Here is a 22773-nt window from a genome sequence, read left to right on the forward strand (position 1 = left end):
TTCCTTCAGTGTTGGTAAACTAAACTTACTTAGTGGTGTAAGCTAAATAAACCCTTTCCTCCCCAACTTGCTTTCAGTCATGGTGTTTCATCACAGCAATAAAGCCCTAACCACGACAACACTGAAAAAGCAAATGATCAAAGATACATCCTTGGGGATGGACTTCCTTCAGATCTCTCTCCGGGGGCTCCTTCTACTTCATCCACCTCTGCCCCACCCCTAGGGGCCTCTCATGAGCTCTAGAGACACCCACCTACAGTTCAAAATACATAGAATGGACCCCCCAACCAAGGGCCTTGTAGTCTTACCTCCTGACATACTCGATACTGGTCAATGGCCCACACTGTGGGCACATGGGTGGCAAGAAGCTGGTACTGGGTGAGGGTGGCATTGCAGGCCCGGGCGCAGATGAGCCTGGTCTTGCCCACGGCGTTGTCCCCCACCACCACGCACTTGATGGTCTCTACGTTTGGCCTTTCATAATCCATGTCAGAATCCATTAATTGGGACCTGAGGGGGCATGAAAGGAGGAATCAGGACAGGTTGGCATGTTATACCCCTGAGGACCAGGGTCAACATAAGCAGCCCTCCTCTGCTGGCTCTGTGGCCCTGTCAAGCATTAGCGCCGATGGGAAGAGAGAGGAGTGGGCAGCATTCAGGGAAGTAGCTTTGCAGGCCCTAGGAGACAGGCGATCATTCAAGCTGAGTAGTTAAGCACCGTCAGAAGGTCCCCCACCATCCTGCATCTGGCTTTCTGGATGAACGCAGTCTGTGAGAGATCCCAAGGCAGAAACTGCCTTGCACCTGGCCCCAGCCCACTCCTCCAGAGACAGGGAATCTGCCTGGTAGCTTACCCATCCTCTTCCCTCCTCCTCTTCCCTGGGGCTGTAGCAGCAGCAGAACAAACAGCTGAGAGAAGCAGACATGGGGCCAGGTCCCCACCCCTTCCCAGCATGCTCCAATGCAGAGTCACTTTAAAATTTAATGGACATGTCAGGGCTGGGCAGCAGCTCTCCCAGCTTTCCCTGTTTTCCCCTGGCCCTCTCATATGGTAAATTTCCAAGACCCAGACTGCTCACTTCCATCCTCCTACCCTATCCTCTTTTATGGGCTAGGAGCGGTTTATCTGGCAGTGCCTCTAAGTAGAGGGCCTTCTATGTACCTGCTGAATCTGCAAGCCCCCCTCCCCTTACGCTGGTTCTCTCTCATTGCCCATGTGTCTTCTCAGCTGCAGACCTACTTTGAGGCAGGGATGGAGGGAGTCCTAGCCCAGAACAATACACTCTATGGTCCCTGGACCTTCCCCTCCCTTATCCCGGCTACCCGCCGCATGCCAGCCACATCCAGCTCCCAAGAGTAAGATCTACCTCCTTCGAACCTCCTACAGAGGAAGAGGCTTAGAGCGGAAGATCCTCATTCCTCTGGGTCTCTGAGTAGAAGCTAGACAAACTGTCTGTGTGGGGAACTGGTTGCCAGAGGAAGTTGAGGGTCAAGCTTAGCCTAAACTTCTGCCTCAGTTTCCCTTGGTAAGAGGCAGAGAAGTTGTATGTCCATCCCGGAGAGTAATTGAGCAGATGAATGGATAGAAGGCACTTCTGGAGTTAACAGTGGTTAAAACACTGAGGCCCTCAGTTTGAGGAAACTTTGAGGGCAGTCTCTCCCTTGGCGTGTACCCTTCTAGAAGGATAGGAAGGGAGTAGGGGCAGGGCAGAGGTGCTTAGGGCTAGCAGTTTGCCCCTGCTCCTTCCCTATATACAGCAAGATGTCTCGGGGTAGAGCTATCTGGAGCAAGCCTTCCCAGGTACAGGAAGGCTGACCCCAGGAGAGTTCTGGAGGCTGCCCAGGCACTGTCCTGCTGAGCCATCAAGACCAGAGCCAAGCCACCAGCAGCAGCAGCAGAGGAGCACTGTCCCTGGCAGGCTGTAACTAGATGCTAACATGCAGGAATGCAGAACTGAAATCCTCAAGTAACGTGGCAAGTGGGATCTGTGCAAGTGGATGCAGCTCAGCAACCTAAGCAAAAAGTGCAGCAAGGACTTCTCAATGAGACAGACTCCTCTCCCTCTCTGGAATTTTACAGGATCTGGACCCTTCCACTCCAAAGGGTTGCCACCAAGATCTGACCCGGTCTCTATGGCAACTCTCTGCATTATTCCTGCTCCCTCCTGGTCCTGTCCGCCAGGCAACTGTTATAGCCTTCCGCTTTCTGCTACCTCTCCTCTCTTCTAAACTGAGGACATAAAATCCTCCTCGACAGCTTCTAGTCTCAAGTTAGACAGCTGAGGGATGGGTGGGCACCAGGGAGAACCAAATGGATGTGGTTTTGCCTTATGGGATGGATAACAAAAAAGAAAAGAAAAACAGAATCTTGCCTATGAATGAAGACAGAAACCCAGAGGGCAACAGAACTTCCTTGTGTGGTTTTGATTCACTAGCATGTAGGTCTGGAAGCAAACAGGAGAAGGAGGCACAGAGGCGGGGCCTGGGTTCTTAAGTCCAGGGTCACATCCAAGTTCAGCTGCTTTGTGACATAGCGCTCACACACACCTTGTGATTTTGCTTCCAGAGTTCAGGAGGGGACAGCGAGCCAACAAGTAGGAGAGTGGTAAACACTAGCCATGAGTTTAGGAAGCGGCCTGCCTAAACTGCCACCTAACCAGAACACTTCAGCCCATCCTCTTTCCCGCTGCCCCTTCACACACTCATCAACTCCCCACCCCCTTTTTTTTGGTCATCATCCCTATTGCAACAGCAAGCTTCATTGTCCTATCTAGAAAGAGGCAAACCTCTTCACCTTTTGTGGACATCAGTCTCTGCCTCCAGAAAATGGGTACGAGGGTGTTGGGAGAAATTTTTTGAGTTTTGGTAAATTCATGCCAAGAGAGCCTGGGTGAAAGGAGGCATTTGTCTTCTTATGTAATGTGGTATTATATAATGCTAGATTGCATATCCGTATGTGTAATTATATCTCTCTTTAAGATACAGGCTGGCCCAATTAAGCCAGCAGAACTTTTTGTCTAATCGGGCCTATCTTAAATGAGGATCCTGTCCTGGGGACAGCATGCCAATATTAATATAATTTCTGCTCTAGACTATTACCACTTTCTGGATTGCTGCTGGTGCACAATGGTACAAGCACTCATGATGGTACCACTGCCCTCTCCCCTATGGCAACTCTTTTCTTCCGTGACTCAAGACTTTCATTCACAGTTGCCTCAGCCCCATTCCTTCAGAGACTCCTGACCATCCTCCGCCCTGCCCTGGGTACCACAACCTCCAATTCACTCCACTCCTTGACAATCCCAAAGTCACCGGTACTTCCTCCCCCAACTCTTGTCCCCAAACCACCACTCCCCTCTTCACAGTCTTCTGCACAACTGCTTTCCCAGTTCCCTGTACTCTGTCCAGGACAGATCCGAAGGTGTGCTCGGATTACCCACAAATCTCAAGGGCTCCCATTCCCACCCCCGCACCCCTACACACACTCTTTGCAGAGCTCAAAAGCCCCCCTTTCCCTCCCACAGCTGATAGGAGGCTTGTTCATCTGTGGCTGCCCTAGTCTGGTTGTCAAGGAAACGACAATCTCCCTGGGAGCCTGGCTTGTCTCCTAGCAACCAATATCCCACATCCTGCATCTTACAAAAAAAAAAAACGTAAAAGGGAGGAAAATAGAGAAAATGAAAGTAAAAATCAAGGAAGATGGATAGAAAGGGAGAATCGGAAGGAGAGGAGCAAAGGAAGGCTGGATTCGGAATTAAAGGAGCTCCTACTGGGGAAGCTGACATTGTAATATGGGCGAAGGTGGAGGGGTGGATCTTCCCCACGCAGAAAACGTAAAGCAAGGCCCAAAGGGATCTTGAATGATCACTTAACAAAAACAGAAGCCTAAATACAGGATAAACCTTTTCAATCCGAGGATACCCAAACATTAACAAACAAAGCTCAACATTTCCACCAGTAGTTTGCCAAAACTCAGCTGGGCAGACCACAGTGGAGTTGACTCTAAAGAAAGATCTCAACAACCGTCAGCAAACACCCCAATTGGCTTTGAGAGAGAGAGAGAGAGAGAGAGAGAGAGAGAGAGAGAGAGAGAGAGAGAGAGACCGACCTCTACCACTCTGGATCTCTTATTTTCCCCCTAACATGGTGCTGTGCACACACATTTCTTTTTAAATGAAATAAATAGGGAAGGGGGAGGGGCACGCCACGCCAATGCAAGGCATATACTTTCCCCTAAAAACACCCAAGAAAGGTTAGTTTCTCTCCTCCTCTGAATCGAGCAGCCTCAGCAAGAGCCCAGAAGAACAGTGGAGCTTGGGGGAAAGGCAGGAGGGGCTCAGGCAGGAGAGGGGAGGGTGCTGAAGGCTGAGCCAAGGCAGGCAAGGCGGCGCGTTTGCAGAGGCTGCTTGCAACCCGGCCATAATAAAAATCAATCATGTACTTACACCACTACATGTGACGGGGTAATTTCTAGTGTAGGGAACACATCTCTTCCTGCTAAGCACGCTCATTTTAGTGAGATGTCTGGGGTCACTCCGCGCGTGCAAGCAAGTTGGGGCGCCGCCGACGCCGCTGCTCTGTGCTGGGGATCCAGTCTCCTGGGGTCCCGGTTCGAGTGCGATCAGAAACTCTGGCACAGCAGCCCAGGCCGAACCGCGGCGCGTGAGCAGTCTCGCGCGCTGCACTGCAGCCACTGCCTCTTCCGGATCAGCATCTCCGCGCGCCCCGGGCGCCCAATGTCATGGAGGCTCGTGGAGCCGGACTGCGCGCCTCCGCTCGGACCTCCGGTCGCTGGGCCGCGCCGCCGCCCGGCTGCGCTGCGGAGGTTGCGGGCGGCGCGCTGGAGAGCGAGGTGCCGGGCGAGGCCGCCGCACGCGCGCAGCCTTAAGACGCCGCCGAGCGCCGCAGTCCCGGGGACCGCTCACGACCTCCTTTTTTCATTCACAAAAAAAGCAAAGTTAGGGGGGGTTGGGGGGAGAGAAGGAAAAAAAGGGAAAAAAATTGCACCCAGGAACGGTTGCTGTGACAGAGACCGCCCACAGCGGCGCGCGGTTGGTGGAAAGGGGAGCGAAGGGGATTGGACACCCGGAGGCCACACCCTGAGCACGCCTCCAGGCCCGGGCACGCCCCGCCGCTGCTCTGCTGCTATTTGCGCCTCCTCCCTCTTCCCCCGGGAGCCTCGGATGGTGGCCAGTGACTGACCTGGCCAGCCTGAAAAACTTACTGGACTCTCACACGGTTTCCCCAGGAGGCTAGGAAGAATCTCTTCCTGGTGCGCCTTGGGAACGCGAGTTCAAGGGGCACGAAAAAATTTTCCTGTTTTCCCTGAATTCATCCAAGCCTCCATCAGTGAGTGGCACACAGCTGCATTTCAGTACAAGTCCTCGGTCTCCTTGGGAGTTTTTCCGAGTACTCAAGGGCCTTCCTTCCTGCATCAGCCCAGCAACTCTGGCTCTCGGAGCTTTTGTTGAGTTTCGTGTATGAATACCTGTACCATCTTCAGAGGTTCCCATCCCAACCTGTTGCCGAGGAAATGTTAGCCAGAGAAACCCTAGGTGCTCTTCTGTAACATGCAGTAACTCAAGTCAGATGTGGTGACCGTAATCCCTTGGGAGGGTGAAACTGGATGATTGTCATGAGTGCAAAACTAGCCTGGGTTACCTAGCAAAACCTTGTCTGCAAACACTGAAAATAAAAACGGGCTGATTCTAATGCCATCCATTCTACTCATCAGAAGGAAGCTTCCTTGTTCAAGGCTCGTTTTGTTAGGATGGTCTGGACTGTTAGAAATTAAAATCTTGTCGATTATCTCTGGACAGATTTTAAAGACCAGGCTGGCAAGCCTCCTATCTCAACCCTCTATCACACTTCCGACTTGTTCTTTAAGAACGCAGATCCATTTTAATATTAGTTTATGTAAAATATGACAAGAAAGAGAGATTTACTACTTCTCCCCAAAGTCAAATAAAAACTGGATATTGGCCAGGTTCTGTGATACACATCTGTAATCCCAACCTCAGGAGGCTGAGGTAGGAGGATGGAAAGTTTGAGGTCAATTTGGGCTACATGGGGAAACACTGCCATAAACAAATTTGTATTATCTGAAACATATCTCTTGTCTGTGAGTGCCTATGATTGCAAGTTGCCCATCAGCGTGCGTGTGGTAAGTGTACATTCAGGCTCACTTAATCATCATTTCGTACGTAGATAATACTTTACTTTTGGGGGATGCTCCCCCACCTCCAACATCTACCCAGAACTAGGGAGAAGGCTGACGGTGACCGGGGATGCTTCCTTAGAGCTCATGTTCAGACTCAAGCTTCATAGAAGAAACACTAGTTCATACACCTGTTTAGGAAAGAAGCTGGACTTTGCTCAGCTCTGTTCTTCCGCCTGTATTTGGTACAGGAGAGCCTCACTTCACTGTTTATGCTCCTAAGACTGAGTGTACTAAAGGAAAACACAGTGTGAAACTTCTCTGGGTCTGTGCATCCAGTCAGGGCCCCTCCCATCCATACCCTGGCTCTCTCCACCCGGCTCCAAAGAGCCAGCCGGGTGCTGGGTGGATGCTGGTGCCACCTTTCATGTGGCCTGCAGCTTGTCACTTGTGCGATGCTGAGTAGACAAACAGGACTCTCCTTTGCTAGAAGTGGGCTTGAGGTGTGCTTGTGAGCCTGTAGTTCTGTAGCCAATGCCTCTTCTCCTTGGGAAAGAAAGGCAGGCTGGATCATGGATAGGTCCAAGATGCAGGTTTAGGGTCCAGTCTTGGACCAATGTAAATGTCGAATGAAATTATAAACCTGCTCAGATTCAGGAGAGTGGCCCGAATCACCGCTCCTGCCAGGGTACACAGTCTTTAATCCCTGCTTTCGGCTTTTCTTCAAGCAGGAGTTGTGCTGGATAGCTTTCTGTCAACTTGACACAAACTAAAGTCATCTGAGGGAGGAAACCACAATGGAGAAAAAGTCTCTATAAAACGGCGCTATAGGCAAGTCTGTAGGGGATTGATTGGTGATCAATAGGGGAAGACCCAATTGATCCTGGTTTCTATAAGAAGGTAGGGTGAGCAAGCCATGTGAAGCAAGTCAGTAAGCAGCACCCCTCCATGGCCTCTGTATCAGCTCCTGCCTCCTGGTTCCTGCCCTGTTTGAGTTCCTGTCTGACTTCCTTCAGTGATAAACAGTGATGTGGAAATGTAAGCCAAATAAACCCTTTACTCCCCGACTTGCATTTGGTCAGTGTTTCATCACAATAGTAACCCTAACTGAGAGAGAAATCTTCCCGTCACCTCATCTTTCCAGCATTCCCAGTCAGAGCCAACTCAGTCCTGTCTTGATATGGCAGCTATCCTCCAGGCTGAACTTCCTCAGAAACAAGCGCAGCTCCTCTTCCCAGGCTCCTTATCCAGCTCTGGGATAATGCTTACCTTATCTCTTTGCCCAACCTCTCCCCCACCACCAGGTTCTCTTGGTTTGTTGAGGCAGAGTTTCTCTGTGTAGCCCTGGCTGTCTGGGAATTTGCTCTGCAAACCAGGCTGGCCTCGAGCTCAGAGAACTGCCTGTCCCTGCATCCAGAGTGCTGGGATTAAAGGGGTGAGCCTTTAATGCCCAACTTTATCTGTGTAACTTTTCAATGACAAAGTTATTGACAAATCCCTGAGGCCAGATTTACTTCAGTGACAACCAGTAGCTGCCAATGACCCTCTCTGTGCCCCTTCCTACAGCAGCAAGCAGCAGCTGTCATTGCACGACAGCAACCTCCTGCCTCCGTCACCTGAGCCTACAAGCCCAGCTCTAGAGACTGCTCTCTTTGCTTCAGGCTTCTTCTCAGGCCTGGAGTTCCTGCCCACCTCACCCCCATTCTTCCCTTCTTCCTTCTACCCCTTTCTGCCCGTTTCCTGCAGCTTAGAGTCTCTGCTGCCTGATCCATCACCTCACTAGTTAGATGGTCATCTGCATGGCCCTTCCGGGTGGCATAAGCACTGTCCTGCCATGGCCTCCCTTCCTTGCCCTGGAAGCAGTGCTTCATTGCCACCTTAGAGATTCCTGCGACACAAAGATAGGTTTAATTCCAACATTTCCTGTCCCAGACCCCCAGCATCCCTTTCCTCACCACAGCTGTCTGTGACCTAAAATCCCCTTGAACCTGTCCTCTGATGTCACTTCCTCCTTCCCTCCCCACAGCCAAACCAGGCCATCACCTGGCTGCCGTTTTCCTGTGGGCAGATGCCTGCTTCTAGGCCAGGGGTTTAGGTGGAGAGAGTAGCCTCCAACCTAGTTCTCAGGGAGGCTAGTCCCAGCACTTCCCCAATTCCATGGCTCTCTCCGGCTCTGCCAAGGCCAGCCCAGCTTGGGCAGGACCCCTGAGCCCATCCCTCTTCCAGTCTGTGTGCTCTATGTAGTTAGCAGGCAGCTCAGCTTTCCAAACTGATCAGCCCTTGTCCACGGTGCCTGTCTCCTCTTGGAGTTACCACGCACATACACAACCAGAGCTTGTGATAAGAGCCGTGTGCCCACTGGAGCAGCATGCCCACTGGAGCAGCAGGCCCACTGGAGAAGTGGGCATCCCTGCTCAGAATTAACAATTCAGAAGTAAATCTTGAGCAAAGGCTGAGGCACTTGGAGATGCAGAGCCCAGATAAGGAGAAGCAGCACAGACAGGATAACCAGGCTGTTTTCAGCTCCCTACCCAGGGTTAAGACCACTACCAAGTCCTCATGAGGAGGCGTGGTTTTTGTGGAAACACTCCCCTGGACTCAAAGACACTCTCCACCCACACCCCTTATACTGGAAAATGCTTAATCATCCTTTAAAAGCGGCCTGGATGTCACATCCTCCAGGAAGTCCTCCACTAACACCCCCTATCAATCTTGAGTTCCCTGACCTTCTCCTGCGCTCCTCTAGTAACTCAAGACACACGCTGCTGGTCACAGTGTGCTCTCTCTGTCCTCCAGTACTGAAGCCGCCTTTGGCGGGGACATGCTTATCCAAAGGGGTCTCGTCGCTATTCGTCATGCTCCTGTTGTGCTTCAACAAGCACCTAGTAGATGCTTAATAAATATTTGGTCGACAAATGAAAGTTGGGTGAGAGGGAGTAGAGTGGGGATGAAGGACAATTCCACAAAGTGGCCACTCACATGTTGTTCCGAGAGCTCTCCCATGGGCTATACTGGCCTTTTCTTCGTCTTCCCATAGTGCCGGGTTCCCTCCAGGCTCCTAATGGAAATGCAGAAGATAAGAAGGCAAGATGGGAGGAGACAGAGGGCTGAAAGGGAGTGAGCACACTGTAAGTCACCCAAAAGTTAGTTGGCTCAAATGGAAGGCTCCACCTAGGGCAAGGACAGGGGTGCTGCTACCCAAGTCCAGAAGAACCACAGGGGCCAGCTCTGAGGCAGACAGCGGGGTCCTGAGCTAGAACATTCTGAGTTGGCTGAGTCATTTGGTGAAGAATTGTCAGTTGTCACTCATGGAACCGTGTGATACTGGATAAAATGATCTTTTCTGGGTTTGTTTTCTCACAGACAGGGTGAGTCCACATGACCTTCAAGGTCTGGGAGAGCTGATGTGATCAGTTATCCTTTCCACGGAAGCAGCTTCTGGGCAAATTAGTGCTCAGCGACCACGAAGGCTGGGAATGGGCAGGGAAGCCTTTGGAAGGGATGAAAGAGGGATTAGGGCACTGTGAAAGAAAGAGAATCTAATTCTGCACGGTCATTGGTTCTTAAGTCTAGAATTTCTGGAGAGTTCAGAAATGGTAGCAAAATGCTTGGAGAAGCCAATTAGATTCCTCCTGGCACACAGCTGACAGACGCTGTGCTGTTAAAGATGGACAAGCTGACTTGGGGATGAGAAGGGGACAGGGTAGAAAGTGATAAGACAGGAGCGGGGTAAAAGCAACTCAAAGAGCTAAAAGAAGCCAAAGTAGGGAAAGATGCCTCAACAGTTAGGAGTGTCTGTGTGCTTCCTGAGGACCCAGGTTCGGTTCCCTGTGCCCATATAGGGAGACTTATAACTAACTGCATTATACAGAGGCAGGAGGATCTCTTTGAATTCGAGGCCAACCTGGTCTACAGAGTGAGTTCCAGGGCAGCCAGGACTACACAGAGAAACCCTGTCTTGAAAAACCAGAAAAAATAAAAACAAAAAGAAAGAAAAGGAATAAAAGTAGAGAGGCAGCCATCACTCTCTCGTTGCTTCTCGTTGCTTCCTACTTTTCAGACAGCTCTGTCACTTGGACAGAAGCTATAAGCTCTTCCACTGGGCACAACAGTACAAGCCACACTGTGTGAAGAAAGCAGATGAGTACCTGACCTCACCATCCCTTCTTTCTTTTTTTTGGGGGGGGGGCTGGGAGGGTCAGTTAGAGACAAGGGTTTCTTTGGAGTGTGTCCTGGAACTCACTCTGTAGACCAGGCTGGCCTCGAACTCACACAGATCTCTCTGCCTCTGCCTCCCGAGTGCTGGGTTTAAAGGCATGTACCACCACCTGACTCACCATTCTTTGGAGCACTGAAATCTCTCAAACTCTTTCCAGCTCCCATGTGCTGCCCCTCACACCTCTGGATAACAGGAACCCAGCTTCTGTCTGTATCCCAGCCCTCTGGTCCCCACGTGCAGAGCAAACCACACAGGGGCATTGAGGGAGGCTAGAGTCAGAATTCTGAGAGCCTAAGAGAAGAGACTCTGCCTTGGCCCTAAGAGAAACTCTTGTCCGCCTGGGCCCTAAGGGTCGCCTGACAAAATGAAGGGGAAGTCAGGGGAGACCAAACAGGGAACAGGAGTGAGAGTTCTTGGTGGAATGTTCAAGGCTGGCCCAGGCCCTTGCAACAGGCCTGTAACCACACCTTGGCAAGAAGATTCCATTAGCAATCCTGTGTGGCTCCACCAGCAGAAGGCTTGCCTTCACCTACTCCCTCCAGGTCTCCTGCCCACAGCTCATCCAGGATCTCATTAAATATCTTCTATGTCTCCGAAATGACTCTTCATTCAGCAGAGAAACTTGAGCTCTTGACGGTTAATGTTTTTCAAGAGCAGTAAGAACCACCACTAATGCCAGGCCCTCTAGCATGCCAAAGCAAGATACCTGGCAGCAGTGTGCTTCCAACCCAAGCCTCCTGGGAGGTGGCTTTCTCAGGACAGAGTTCTGAAGCCACCATGAGGCAAGCAGGGCTACGCCAGAATGGAGCTAGGTGCTTCTGCTTCTGTCCAGGAAGGTAGAAGAGGAAACAAAAAACGTACCCCGTAGCTAGTACTGCCAGGCCCAAGAATCCTTGGCTTCCTACAAGCTGCAGACCTTCCCAGCAAGGGCAGGTCTCATCCCCAGAGCTCTAAAGAGCTGGGGGTGTGAGGCTTTGAGGAGGCTGATCACCCCAAAATAGATTTGTGTTTTTCACAACTTTTTTTTAATGAGCCACTGGCATCTCTTGCGGCATGGGAGAAAAATAGCCTCAACTGTTAACAAATAAAGATTATAAAAAGCCCCAACTGTTCCCCCATGGGTGTCTCTGTGGCTACAGGGAGTGGGGTGAGGGAGGTGTGCAACCGAGAGCCTGGATCTCTTCCCTCTGACCTGCTCCCTCCCCCGAGCTGCCAAAAACCAGAGGACATTTGCGCCTTCAGACGCATCCATGTGTGCGAATGTTCTTGTTTTCTGCTTCCAGAGGCACAGGGCAGCTTAATACAGACCACACTGTAGCCAGGCTGGTTTCAGTGAAGCTGGAGGGTGGGATTTGTGCAGTCCATACTTGGAAGGCTCCTTCTAGCTAAGGTCAACTTAGCCTAAAATCGAATCCCCTGGGTGTTGCTAGACATCCATAAACAGCCCGAGTTTGAGGCTGCAGCTGCTTTGACCCTGGTTGTAGCGTTGCTGGGGGCTGTCCAGGAGAGGATGCTATCCTCATTCATGGCCTGAGTCTCCCCAGAGAGCCCCACGCTGAATCCTGCAGAGCCGTTTTATGCCTTTGCCCCAACCCTGTGAGCCTTCTTGGTACCTGGACGTCTAAGGATACAAGAGAGGAAGTGATGTAAATGCCCTGGCCATGGGTTAGTAACAGGGCCTCTGTCCCTACAGAGGTCTCAGACAAAAAAAATGGGGTGGTTGGTTGACCTGGGGGCCTCTTGTGGGAGTCTCAGCTCTGATCACACCTATCTTTGGCCCTGATCTTTGTCAGGAGAATAAAGGCACCATAAGCTCCAAGGAGGCCCCTATTCTCTGCAAAGCCTAGGATTCATCCAGACCCACTCCGCCCACCTTTACAGGTTCGGCTCTCCTCTCTTCTTGTTTGTCTCCCTTTTTCTTTTCTCTCCATCTTCCCACCTCCTGGTCTAAGATGCATAAAAATAAATGCACGTGGCTCACCTTAGATAGCTTACAAGATGAGTAGGCAGGTGACTAGCCAGGATGCTAAGAGACTCTAAGTGGCATTATTCAACCCCGATGACGGGATTTAGGGACTGCTGAGCAGATGTTCATTGAGACAGCTCCAGTGGTGAGAAGCCCACAGGAGAGTTGTAACATCCCTGACCTCCTCAGGACCGACCCCACTCTTCTCAGGCACTAACTTTCAAGTGGCTAAAAACTGGGGCAAGAGCTGTGGAGAGACGGCTGAGAGGCCACAGAGCCAGAGCTATGGTTGGAAGGAAGTTCAGGCTTAGAGGCAGTCCCAAGAGGAGTTTGGAGAAGAAGTGGCTCTGCCATGCTGCCACCACAGGGAGCCTTGAAATCCTAGCTTGGGTCACCCAGATGCAGACCCGAGGACTAAAGAAGCAGGTGCATTGAGAGATGGAGTCGTGGGTCCAACTTGGGTGTTCACAGGCTGCCTCCAATGCAAGGTGGTGATGTCTCAGGCAGAGGCAGTGTAGGGGCACAAGCAACCCTGCAGGAACAAGATGGTGAGCAGTCTGTACAATCCATGCCAGGCTGCCTAGCCGAGACCTTGCTTCCTCTGCAGGTAGTAAGGCTTCTTTGCTCACTTGTCCCTGTCATTGGCCTCGCTCTCTCATCCATCAAACGCATGCTAAGCTCCTTCTGGTGCCTGGTGCTGGGTTAGAGATCACAGAGATTACGGAGTGGCTAGGATGCCAGCAGTCCAGGCCATGGAGGGACTTAGGTTTAGAAGAACAATAGCTACTTATTCCGTAGTTATAATATGCATGCCCAGCATTGTGCTCTACGGGCTACCTTGTTTAAAGTTTTTAAAATCCTGTAGGAAGAAGTCATCATCATCGTTGTCTCATCACCATCAACATTATCTTTTTTCTTCTCCTCCCCATTGGCCAAAGAGGAAATGAACATTGAAGCTTCCAGAAGGGATAGGCTTTTCCAGGGTCACAGAGCAGGCAGTTAAGAATAAAGATTCCCACGAGGCTGAGAAGCTAGGTAAAATGCAAACGGCCTGGGGTGTGGAGGGGAGTAGAAGAAGTGTGGACCGCTACCACTGTGGTGAAAGCGCATTTCAGGTTCCGTTGTCTGGGGTTTGTCACAGGTCATGCAGTGTTCATGCTCTGAATCTCCCAGAGGAGACTCCACAACCCCCTTCCTGCCTCGGCTCTCTCTCTCCCTTATAGGGTTTTGTTTTTGTTTTGGCCTTCAGTTTCTGTAAGGTACTAGGTAGGCAGCTGACCCTCCCACCACCACACACACCTCCACCCTCCATTTTCGGAATTCTGAAGTATGATATTACCGAGTAACTTTGTCTGCCATCAGGGAGGGTCAACATAGTTTCAATGGCTGGAGGGAGAAAGAAATCAGGGAAGCAGGCTCTGCTAGCCTGAGGACCTCTTCCAGGATTCTCTGGGTGGGGCTGGAGCCCTCCTTTCCTCACACAGAGTCCTTAATATGAGAAGGCATTTGTCTATCCAGGCTAGAGTCTTAACTCAGTGTTCACTTGGCCAATGAGAGCCTGGTTGGTCTTAACATTACGGGTGAGAAAGCATGGCCTGGAGATAGGGCGAGGAGGACAAGATAGAAAATTCCTGAATTTAGTACCTGGGGCCAAAGTGAACGTGAACCAGGTCCACCTTCAAATGGCTACTTCAGAGAAGCTCTCTTAGTCGGCCAGATTTGAGCAAGGTGTGCACCTCTTGATGACTGCCTAGTTAGGGTACTTGCAAGCCCCAAGAAGTCTCAGGCTCAGACCAGACCCCAGCCCTGTCCCTTACCGAAACGGAAGGAGCCTTATTTGAAGGGACTAACTGCAAGTCTTGAGGGGGGAGTGGGAGTGTTTGCTGGAAGCCTGTGAGTCCCTGGTTAGTGGGGAATGGAAAGAGAAACAAAACGTAAAGGTTGAGGGTAGAAAAGGGGGGAATGAGAATCATTGATCTACTTCTCTTGGGGCCTGCAGATTCTATTGCCTAAAGGACTGAGAGTCCCCCAAAACAAGGAGGGTCATTCAGCACTCAGGGACCAGAAGATGTAAGTTATCCTAAAGGCTGGAGACACTAGAAGAGGAAAGACTTCCTGGAGCATGTGAGGCATAGGCAGGAGCCCTAACAACTAGAAGAGGCTGCAGATCAGGTCACCATGAAAGCCAAGATGGCCCCAACATCACTGTCACTGTGGTCTATCTTGACCCGTGACCACTTTCATGAGTAAGAATTCAGTGGTCTGGCTGGGCAGTGGTGGTAAACACCTTTAACCCCAGCACTCAGAAGGCAGAGGCGGGTGGATCTCTGTAAGTCTGAGGTCAACCAGGTCTATGAAGTGAGTTCCAGGACAGCTAGGGCTGTTACACAGGGAAATATTGTCTCCAAAAACAAAAACAAACAAGCAAACAAACAAAAGAATTCAGTGGTCTGGAAAGTGGGGGAGGAGATGGTGTTTGCTTGTACCACCCTTTCTTAGCTTCCCTTCCGTCCAGAGCAAAAAATGGGACCGAGGTTTGCCCTGGCCCATGGCTACTAGCATAGCAACATAGCAAAGGAAGCCCTTGCTCTGACCCCAGCAGGTACAAGTTCTTTGTCTCCTATTCCAAAGCTAGCTGCCACAGGTAGCTGCTTGGCCACAGTCCAGGCTAGGCTACAGGTTGTCAGATCAATCCCCAGGTTCCTCAGCCACCTACTCTTTTCCTGTCTTCATATGTCACCTTTCGTAAGAGACCCAACACTGAGAGCGACGTGCAGTGATGAGGCGTGACCGAAGCAGGCAGGGATGAGAGAGATGAGAGTCCAGAGTCCAGGACCAAGAGGCGTAAGCTTACCTGCTGTGTCTCCTGAGGGGCCCAGCTGGCTTGTGTCACTGTTCCTTGTCTGCAGACAGTGGTGGGCTGGGCCAGCTTGTTGAGAAGGGAGGTGTAAAGAAACAGCAGACCCATTGGATTTTAAGGTTGAGATCTAAATCCCAGCCTATGGGACAGTGGGTAAGTGCTCTGGTAACCAGGAACGTGGCCAGAATGTTGGCCTCCTGCTTTGAAACCCACACCCCACCCCACCCTACCCCACCCCACCCCGCCCCTGCCTCTAGGTCTGCAGAGAGCCCAGTTTAAGCCACCTGTTCACACCTTTGGCCAGGTGAGTGTTCCCAGTGCTTGGCCTAGCTTCTCTCTCCCTTGGAGCCCTATTTAGCTGCCCTCAGGCTCCTGGCAGGACTTGGGCCCTGGCCTGTCCTCCTGGGTCCCTGGTGACTCACACCACTTTGGAATTTCACTCCCTGGCGCTTTTTGCTGCACTTCCTTACAGCCTGGCCTGGTGCCAGGGAATGGCACTGTAGCAGCAACCGGCTTTTGTCTATCTGGACTTCAGGCCATAGAGGTTGGGGAAAGGGAAGTCCAGCCAGAGGAGCCAGGTGGGGACAGAGGGACTTTGTTCTGGCTTGGGCTCACCTGCACACAGGTGGAGAACAGCAGGAAAGCTGAGGATTAGCATGGTTGCCTGGGAAACAGAAGACAGAAAGCCTAAACTGGCTACCAGGCTTCTTCCTTATTGTGTGTTTTTGAGATAGGGCCTCTGTTGCTTAAGCAGGCCTCAAACTCCAGCAATCTTCCTGCCTTGCCCTCCCAAGTGCTGGGATTGCAGGGTCTCTTGGAATGCATTGGGGGTGGGGGAGGGCTCCGTTGGCCGGCTTGTGGATCTTCCAGGGCTCCAGAGGTAACTTGCTGTGAATGCCTGTACCCCTGGACTCTTCCAAATGGCTTAGGCTACCACCCCCTATTACTATTTGGATAACTGTCATCACAGACGCACATGTTGTTACCCGTGTTCTCCACCAGGGGGTGCTGCTTTGGGAGGCTGTGGAGCCTTTAGGAGATGGGGCTGGATGACAGAAATGGGTCACTGGAGGCAGGGTTTTGAAAATCACTCAGCCTTTGGTTCCTGGCACACCATACTGTGAAGAGCCCTTACCACGTGCTCCTAGTCACCATAGGCAGCTACCACCATGCCCCCTGGTGTGATGGACTGAAAACCAAAGCATGATTCCTCCCTTATGCTGCTCTATCGGGCATTTTGTGACAATAACTAATAACATCCCTCCTTTCGAAAATCATGCGAGGGGTCGGCTCTGGATGGCATCTCGGAAAACAGAAAAACAGAAACGGGAGGAAACATTGCCACCACAGGGTTGAAGAGGGGAAATGGACGATCTGAATTCATTCCCCGCGTCCCTGGTTTCCCCAAGAGGTCCCACTTCACATGAGACAGGATCCTCTGCATAGCTCCCGCCCAGACCCTCTGGAAGGAGATTTGCTTCTGCTATCCCCTGCCTTTTTAGCCTCCCTCCCAGCCTGAGGCTACCACTCTGCCTCTCCTCCCTGTTGTGCTCCTCCACAGAGAAGTCTATGACCGCCCAAAAGCTGACCCTGTGGGTGGACTAAGGACAAGGCCAGGAGTTCTGAGTAGATTCTACAGCGCAGTCACTCCATCCATGTGAGCCACAGGCCATGTCTCTGTTCAGGTTAGTGAGGAGGTGACACGATTGCGAAGCCACACCCCGAAGTCTGTGCGTCCTTTTCAACATTTGTTAGAACAGCACTAGCTTGGGACAAGTCCCCAGGAAAGCTAACCGAAGCTTGTCAGCTCATCTCCTGCTCCCCCTGACCCCTCGAGGAGACCCTAAAGGTGATAAAGAGAAGGGATAAGAAAATGAGCCCAGAGCCTCTGCTGTGGTCCCAAAGTGGTGGTGCCTTTCTAGACTCCTGTGGAGGCTGGGGTGTGGGGCCATGGCAGGGGCCTCAGGAATGGATTCACATTGTGAGAGAACGCATACATTTTCACAGGACGGGGTTAGTTATCGTGAGAGTGGATGACTGGAGAGCAGAGCTAAGCCCTTGTTTGTCTCTTCTATGTTCACTCATTCGTGTGTGTGTGTGTGTGTGTGATATGCACGCACAGGAAGTGCACCTATAGAGACCAGGAACCAATGTTTAGGATCTCCTATTGTTCTCCATCATTACCCTCCTCTCTCATTTGCACCTGGAGCTGACTGTGGGTTCTGCAGGTTAGCTGGCAAGCTCCTGGAACCCACCTGCCTCTCACCCTCGGCACTGGGGTTGTGTGTGCACACTGTTATGCCCAGCTTTTCGTGTGCTCATGTTGCCGTGATTGCACAGCAAACACTTGACCATGGAGCCACCTCCCACCCCCGCCCTTCTGCTTTCCACCACGAACTGAAGCCAAACGAAAAGTTGAGCAGATAGCAGTGCTGTCACACTCTGAGGTTTCGGTCCCCGACCTGTGAACCAATAGAAACCTCTTTGCTTTATAAACTTCCCAGTCCTGCGTGTTGTGTTATGGAAACCAAAATCGACTAAGATGGGATCTACTCGCATAAGATTTTCTTTTTTTCTTTTTCAGATAAAAGATCCTTTAAGTACATCGTGGACAAGTGGGTTTATGATTTTAAAATCCTAAATCAGATTGTCAGAGTTTAAATCAAAGGCATGCTACTTACAGTTTTTGGATATGCTTCCAGTTTCCTTCTGTTGGCATTAACATTCCTTTAAGTCTCATAATATATAATACAAAAACATACTACATGTACCCGAGTTATAAAACGTAGGAGAGGCCAAGCAATTGTGAAGGCCTTACTCAATTTTAGAAGCATAATATAATCCCAGATGGGAGTGGTGGCCCACACCTTTAATCCCAGCAAGTGGATCTCTGTGAGTTCAAGGCCAGTCTGGTCTACAGAGTGAGTTCCAGGACAGACAGGCTCCAAAGCTACAAAGAGAAACCCTGCCTGGGGGGGGGGGGGAGACAAAAAAAACAGAAAAAAGATATGCTGTGGGACAATGGTCTGTACCCTGCCTCTTGCATTTTAAATAAACACTGGTGGGCCAGTAGCCAGGCAGGAAGTAGAGGCAGGGCAATGAGAATTCTTGGAAGAGGGAAGTTTCAGTCTGAAGTCATCACCCAAACACAGAGGAAGCCAGACACCAGAGCAAGCAAGATGTGACTGCCTTGTCAAAAAGGTACCAAGCCACGTGGCTAACACAGACAAGAATTATGGGCTAATATAAGTTATAAGAGTTAATAAGAAGCCTGAGCTAATGGGCCAATCAGTTTCTAATTAATGTAGACCTCTGTGTGTTTCTTTGGGACTTAACTGCAGGAACCGGGCAGGACAGAAACCTCAGTCAACAAAGATAGACTTGTTTTACTCATTCAAGTCTATTCAAGAATATTGAATTCAAGAATATTGAGGCACAGATCTCAATATTCGTAGCTAATGCTTGTCATGCTACAGAATACTAGCCCTCAGCTACAGCAACACAAGGCTGCTCAGTTTCCTTCAACATTCTTGTGCTTATCTTTATATGTGTATATTCAATCCCTCCTCATTGGTGAAATACCTGGACTTGGTATGCCTGAACGATAGAAAATCAGCATGTTCAGCCACACAAGAAAATGCAAAAGCATTTTCCCCAGTAATTTCTAAGAGGTCCCAGCCAAGCACAATAGTGCACGCCTGCAATTCTAGCACTTGAGATGAGAAGGCAGAAAGATTTCAAATTCTGAGAAGGACTGCACTACACAGAAAAACTCTCTCAACAATAAAAAAAAAATAAAAATTTCCAGCTGCTTCATGTTCGCGTCTCCAGGTGGGATTTTAGATATGACCTTACACCTTTCTTTGGGGTGTACAATGGTGTCCTTGTTGTACAATCTGTGGCTTGATGATGATTACTAACAAGACCAAAAATATATTTCCCTGTATCTTGGTGCATTGTGTTTCTTTTTCTATGAGATGCCCGTCTTTATCTTTCGCCCTTCTGTGGACGCTATCATTTCCTCTTCCTCTGTTGTGCATAGCAGTTATTTGTGGATTCTGGGGTCTTCTGTCATTCATGTTTCATTTATGTGAATGTGAGACTTTCTGAGGACGTGTGCACATGTGTATACGGGAGTCTTTAGGGGCCAGAAGAGGGTGTTGGTTCCTCTGGAATTGGAGACACAAGTGTTTGTGAGCTACTGCATGGATGCGGGGAACCAAACCTGGGTCCTCTGCAAGAGGGGTTAGTGCGCTGGAACACTGAAGCATTTCTCTTCCATCTAACCCTCTCCCTTGACTGACTGAGTGATTGATTGATTGATTTTTGAGACAGGACCTCACTATATAACCCTGGTTGGCCTGGAATTTGCTATGTTGACCAGAGTGGCTTCAGACTCAGAGATCTGCTTGCCTTTGCCTTCGTGACAAGGGGCTGGCATCAAGGCCTGTGCCTCTGATCTTTGCCAATTATAAGCATGACAGATGTGTTCTCCAGGGTTGTGGAGTTTAATGACTTTCCTGTTGTGTCTTCTGATGAACATAAATTCTTAATTATGTCGCAGTTGAGTTTATCAAGCATTCTTTCACGCCAGTTCTGTTCTGTCTTAATCGAGAAGCCCTTCCTTATCCCAAGAAGACTAATTGGATTTTCTCCTTGGGTGCCAAGTCCTGCTTTTCCTCTTCGAGCTTTTCTGTGCTTGATATTTAAAAATTGGGAGGGCTTTCTCTCTTGTTTGTAACCTTAAGAAAAAGAGTATTTTGTTTGAAAAGGATTTTTCCCCCTGGGCCTAGAAGTTGGTTCAGCATTTGCCATAGATGCCTGCCTACCCGAGTTTAATCCCTGGAACTCACTTCAAAAGCCCTAAACCAAATGTGATGTTGCACATTTGTAATCCCAGCACTTCTACGGTGATGGCGGGCAGAGACGGGAGAATCTCCCAGAAGCCTGAGGCCAGTTATCATACAGCAGTAGAGCCACAGAAACAGGGCCCTGCCTCAACAAGATGGAAGACAACAGGCTCCAGAAAAGTTGTCCTCTGACTGCCACACGCACACTGCAGCGTACGCATGTGCATACACACGTACACACACACACACACACGTACACACATACGTACACACACGTACACACACACACACGTACACACACATACGTACACACACACACGTACACACACACTTTTCTTATCAAACTCAATAAATAAAAAATAAGTTATTTCTGTGCTCCACAAATAACTCAGTGGTACAGTGTTTCACGTGTGAAAGGCCCTAGCTCCACTACCAAAAGGGAAATAATAAGTCATATTTTCTTGGTTCCATAGATACACATACCCATAAATGAAGGAAAAGAAGCCTGAAAAACATGAAAACATAGAACAGAAATGGTCACCGCCAGTAGATACAGAAAACTGAACTCTGAGCCCCACATTACACTGCAGAGAACTGTCTTCATTCTTTTGTCTTTTTCCCCATTCTGCAAATTCATAGTAAAACATGCAGAAAATAGGAGAAAAGCTCACACAGCTCTGAAATGTAACTATTTCTCCCATCATCCTCATTGATTACCCAGGAGCAGAGCTCTCCATTGGCAAGACAGGAAACAAAAATCGAGTCTATGGCTACTAACAACTGTTTTCCTCGTGTTTAGCTACAGTTAAACAAACCAACTCAAAAATTCTGCCCCCCCCCTCAAAAATTTCCCTCACTTTGAAAAAATTATGTGTGTACTTGTGGGTGTGTGCTGTGTACTGTGTGAGTGCAGGGTCTGCGGAAGCCAGGAGGGGTCTTGGGTCCTTCGGAGCTGGAGTCACAGGCGGTTGTAAGCTGTGGGTGCTGGAAACTGAACTTGGGTCCTCTGCAAGAGCATCACCGCAATCCCTCCAGCTACCCCACCCCCACACCTCATCTTTTAATCTAAGCTATCTGCCCCATTTCCTTGGATTAGTGCCAGGAAGTCTGCCTACCAATACAAACTCCATGCTTCCCTCGTCATGACTCACAGGTCTGGTCTCTGTAGTTTCTAAAGTGATGTCAGAGACGCCTGACAATTCAGATAGTGTCTCATGCACGGGGCTAGGGCTACTCAAGATTCTGCCCTGGGATAGCTAGGGTCCAGAGGTGTCCTCCAAATGTTTATGTAGAAGCATAATCTGTATGGGACTGGAGAGATGGTTCATCAGTTAAGAGCACTGGCTGCTTTTCCAGGGACCAAGGTTTTATACCTAGAATCCATATGTCAGCTCGCTATAGTCTTTAAATTCAGTTCCAGGAGATCTGAAGCCCTCTTCTGGCCTCTGGGGATGTGGCCTGCAGACATACATGCAGGCAAAACATCCATACATATAAAAAAAATAATGAAGGGGGGCGGGGGAGAGAAGAGAGATATAATCTGCATTTGAGAGGCAGAGCTTGAGAAAAAGGTTAAGTCACAAGGTCCCGTCCTTATAAGCAGGATTAGTGTCCTAAAAATGACAGAGGGAGCTTGTTTGCAAGTCACATGAGGGCACAGTCAGAATGTGACGTCTAAGCCAGGGCTGGCAGAAGAGGTGTGTAATCGCAGCCCCTGGGGAGGCCAAGGCAAAAGTTCAAGGCCAGACTGGGCAATTTAGTTTCAAACTAGAAATTTAAGAGATGTAGCTCATTGAAAGGAGCTAGATTCATCAATCACCAGGACCCAGTGCTCAATAGCTCTGGAGACAGTCACCACCTTGTTCATACAGTAGGGGCTTTGAGGACCCAAGAGGGATGGATGCCTGGGGCTGAGGTTACTTACTCTGAGGTTCAGGGAGATGACTGCGGCATCTGGGAGGAAAGTGGCTCAGGGCACTGAGGCCCGGGGGCCAGAGCAGCCAGCGAGGTCGCTGCAGCTAGCACTCAGCTAACTGGGCTCCGGGCCAAGCTGAGGCCAGGTCCTGGCACCGTCGGCGGGAGCTGGCCTCTGTGCAGCCGGAGAGTGCCGCAGAAGCTCGGCAAGGCAAGCTCCGGGGTGGGGTGGGGGTGGGGGGGTGGCTTCGCAGACCCTCCCCTGCCTGCCTTCAGCTTCTAGCCTTGCCCTGCCGAAGTCAAGGGGTCTGAGCTGGCCACTACTTGCAGAGTCCGAGTAGGGACCTGGTGACTGGCAAAAGACTCAGCTCTAAAAACCAAACAGCGTAAACAGTCTCAAGGGGCCTGCCCTACCTAGTTAGTTCCAAAGAAGCAAAGGAGGCGTTGGCTGGGGGGGGGGGGGGGGGAATGGGAGAGTGGGAGGGGCTTCCTGCTGCTCTGGAGGGTCCCACACTGGGGACCAGATGAGCGCAGCTCCTTCTAATCCTCCCCAACACAGGTTTGAAAAGAACTGTCACCACAACCAGACTTAAACAATTCCCAGCCACCAACCGTGTTTGCAGAAATCCTGTTCCTAAGAATTACACAGAACTACTTATGCCTGGGCATTAATGATTTGCTTTTACAATAGGAAATGAGACTGCAAGAAAGAAAGAAAGAAAGAAAGAAAGAAAGAAAGAAAGAAAGAAAGAAAGAAAGAAAGAAAGAAAGAAGAGGAGGGAGGGAGGGAGGGAGGGAGGGAGGGAG

General features: G+C 50.2%; 1 protein-coding gene across 2 annotated transcripts in view; it reads right to left on the reverse strand.

The window, feature by feature from the left end:
• The window catches only part of Rhobtb2 (Rho related BTB domain containing 2), a 37445-nt gene extending 15405 nt beyond the window's left edge, over positions 1–22040 (reverse strand). The window contains exons 1-3 of one of the 2 annotated variants that reach the window (XM_075950242.1): positions 21977–22040; positions 9137–9215; positions 309–510 (exon numbers count right to left, since the gene is read on the reverse strand). In XM_075950242.1, coding sequence (XP_075806357.1) covers positions 309–510; positions 9137–9192 — 258 coding nt within the window. In that variant the 5' untranslated portion in view covers positions 9193–9215; positions 21977–22040. Of the gene's footprint in view, positions 1–308; positions 511–4445; positions 4932–9136; positions 9216–21976 lie in introns of those variants that run through there. The other variant, XM_075950243.1, reaches the window with a different exon arrangement.
• Between the last annotated feature and the right edge of the window lie 733 nt (positions 22041–22773).

This window comes from Microtus pennsylvanicus, chromosome 15 (genome assembly GCF_037038515.1).
Source record: "Microtus pennsylvanicus isolate mMicPen1 chromosome 15, mMicPen1.hap1, whole genome shotgun sequence".
NCBI lineage: Eukaryota > Metazoa > Chordata > Mammalia > Rodentia > Cricetidae > Microtus > Microtus pennsylvanicus.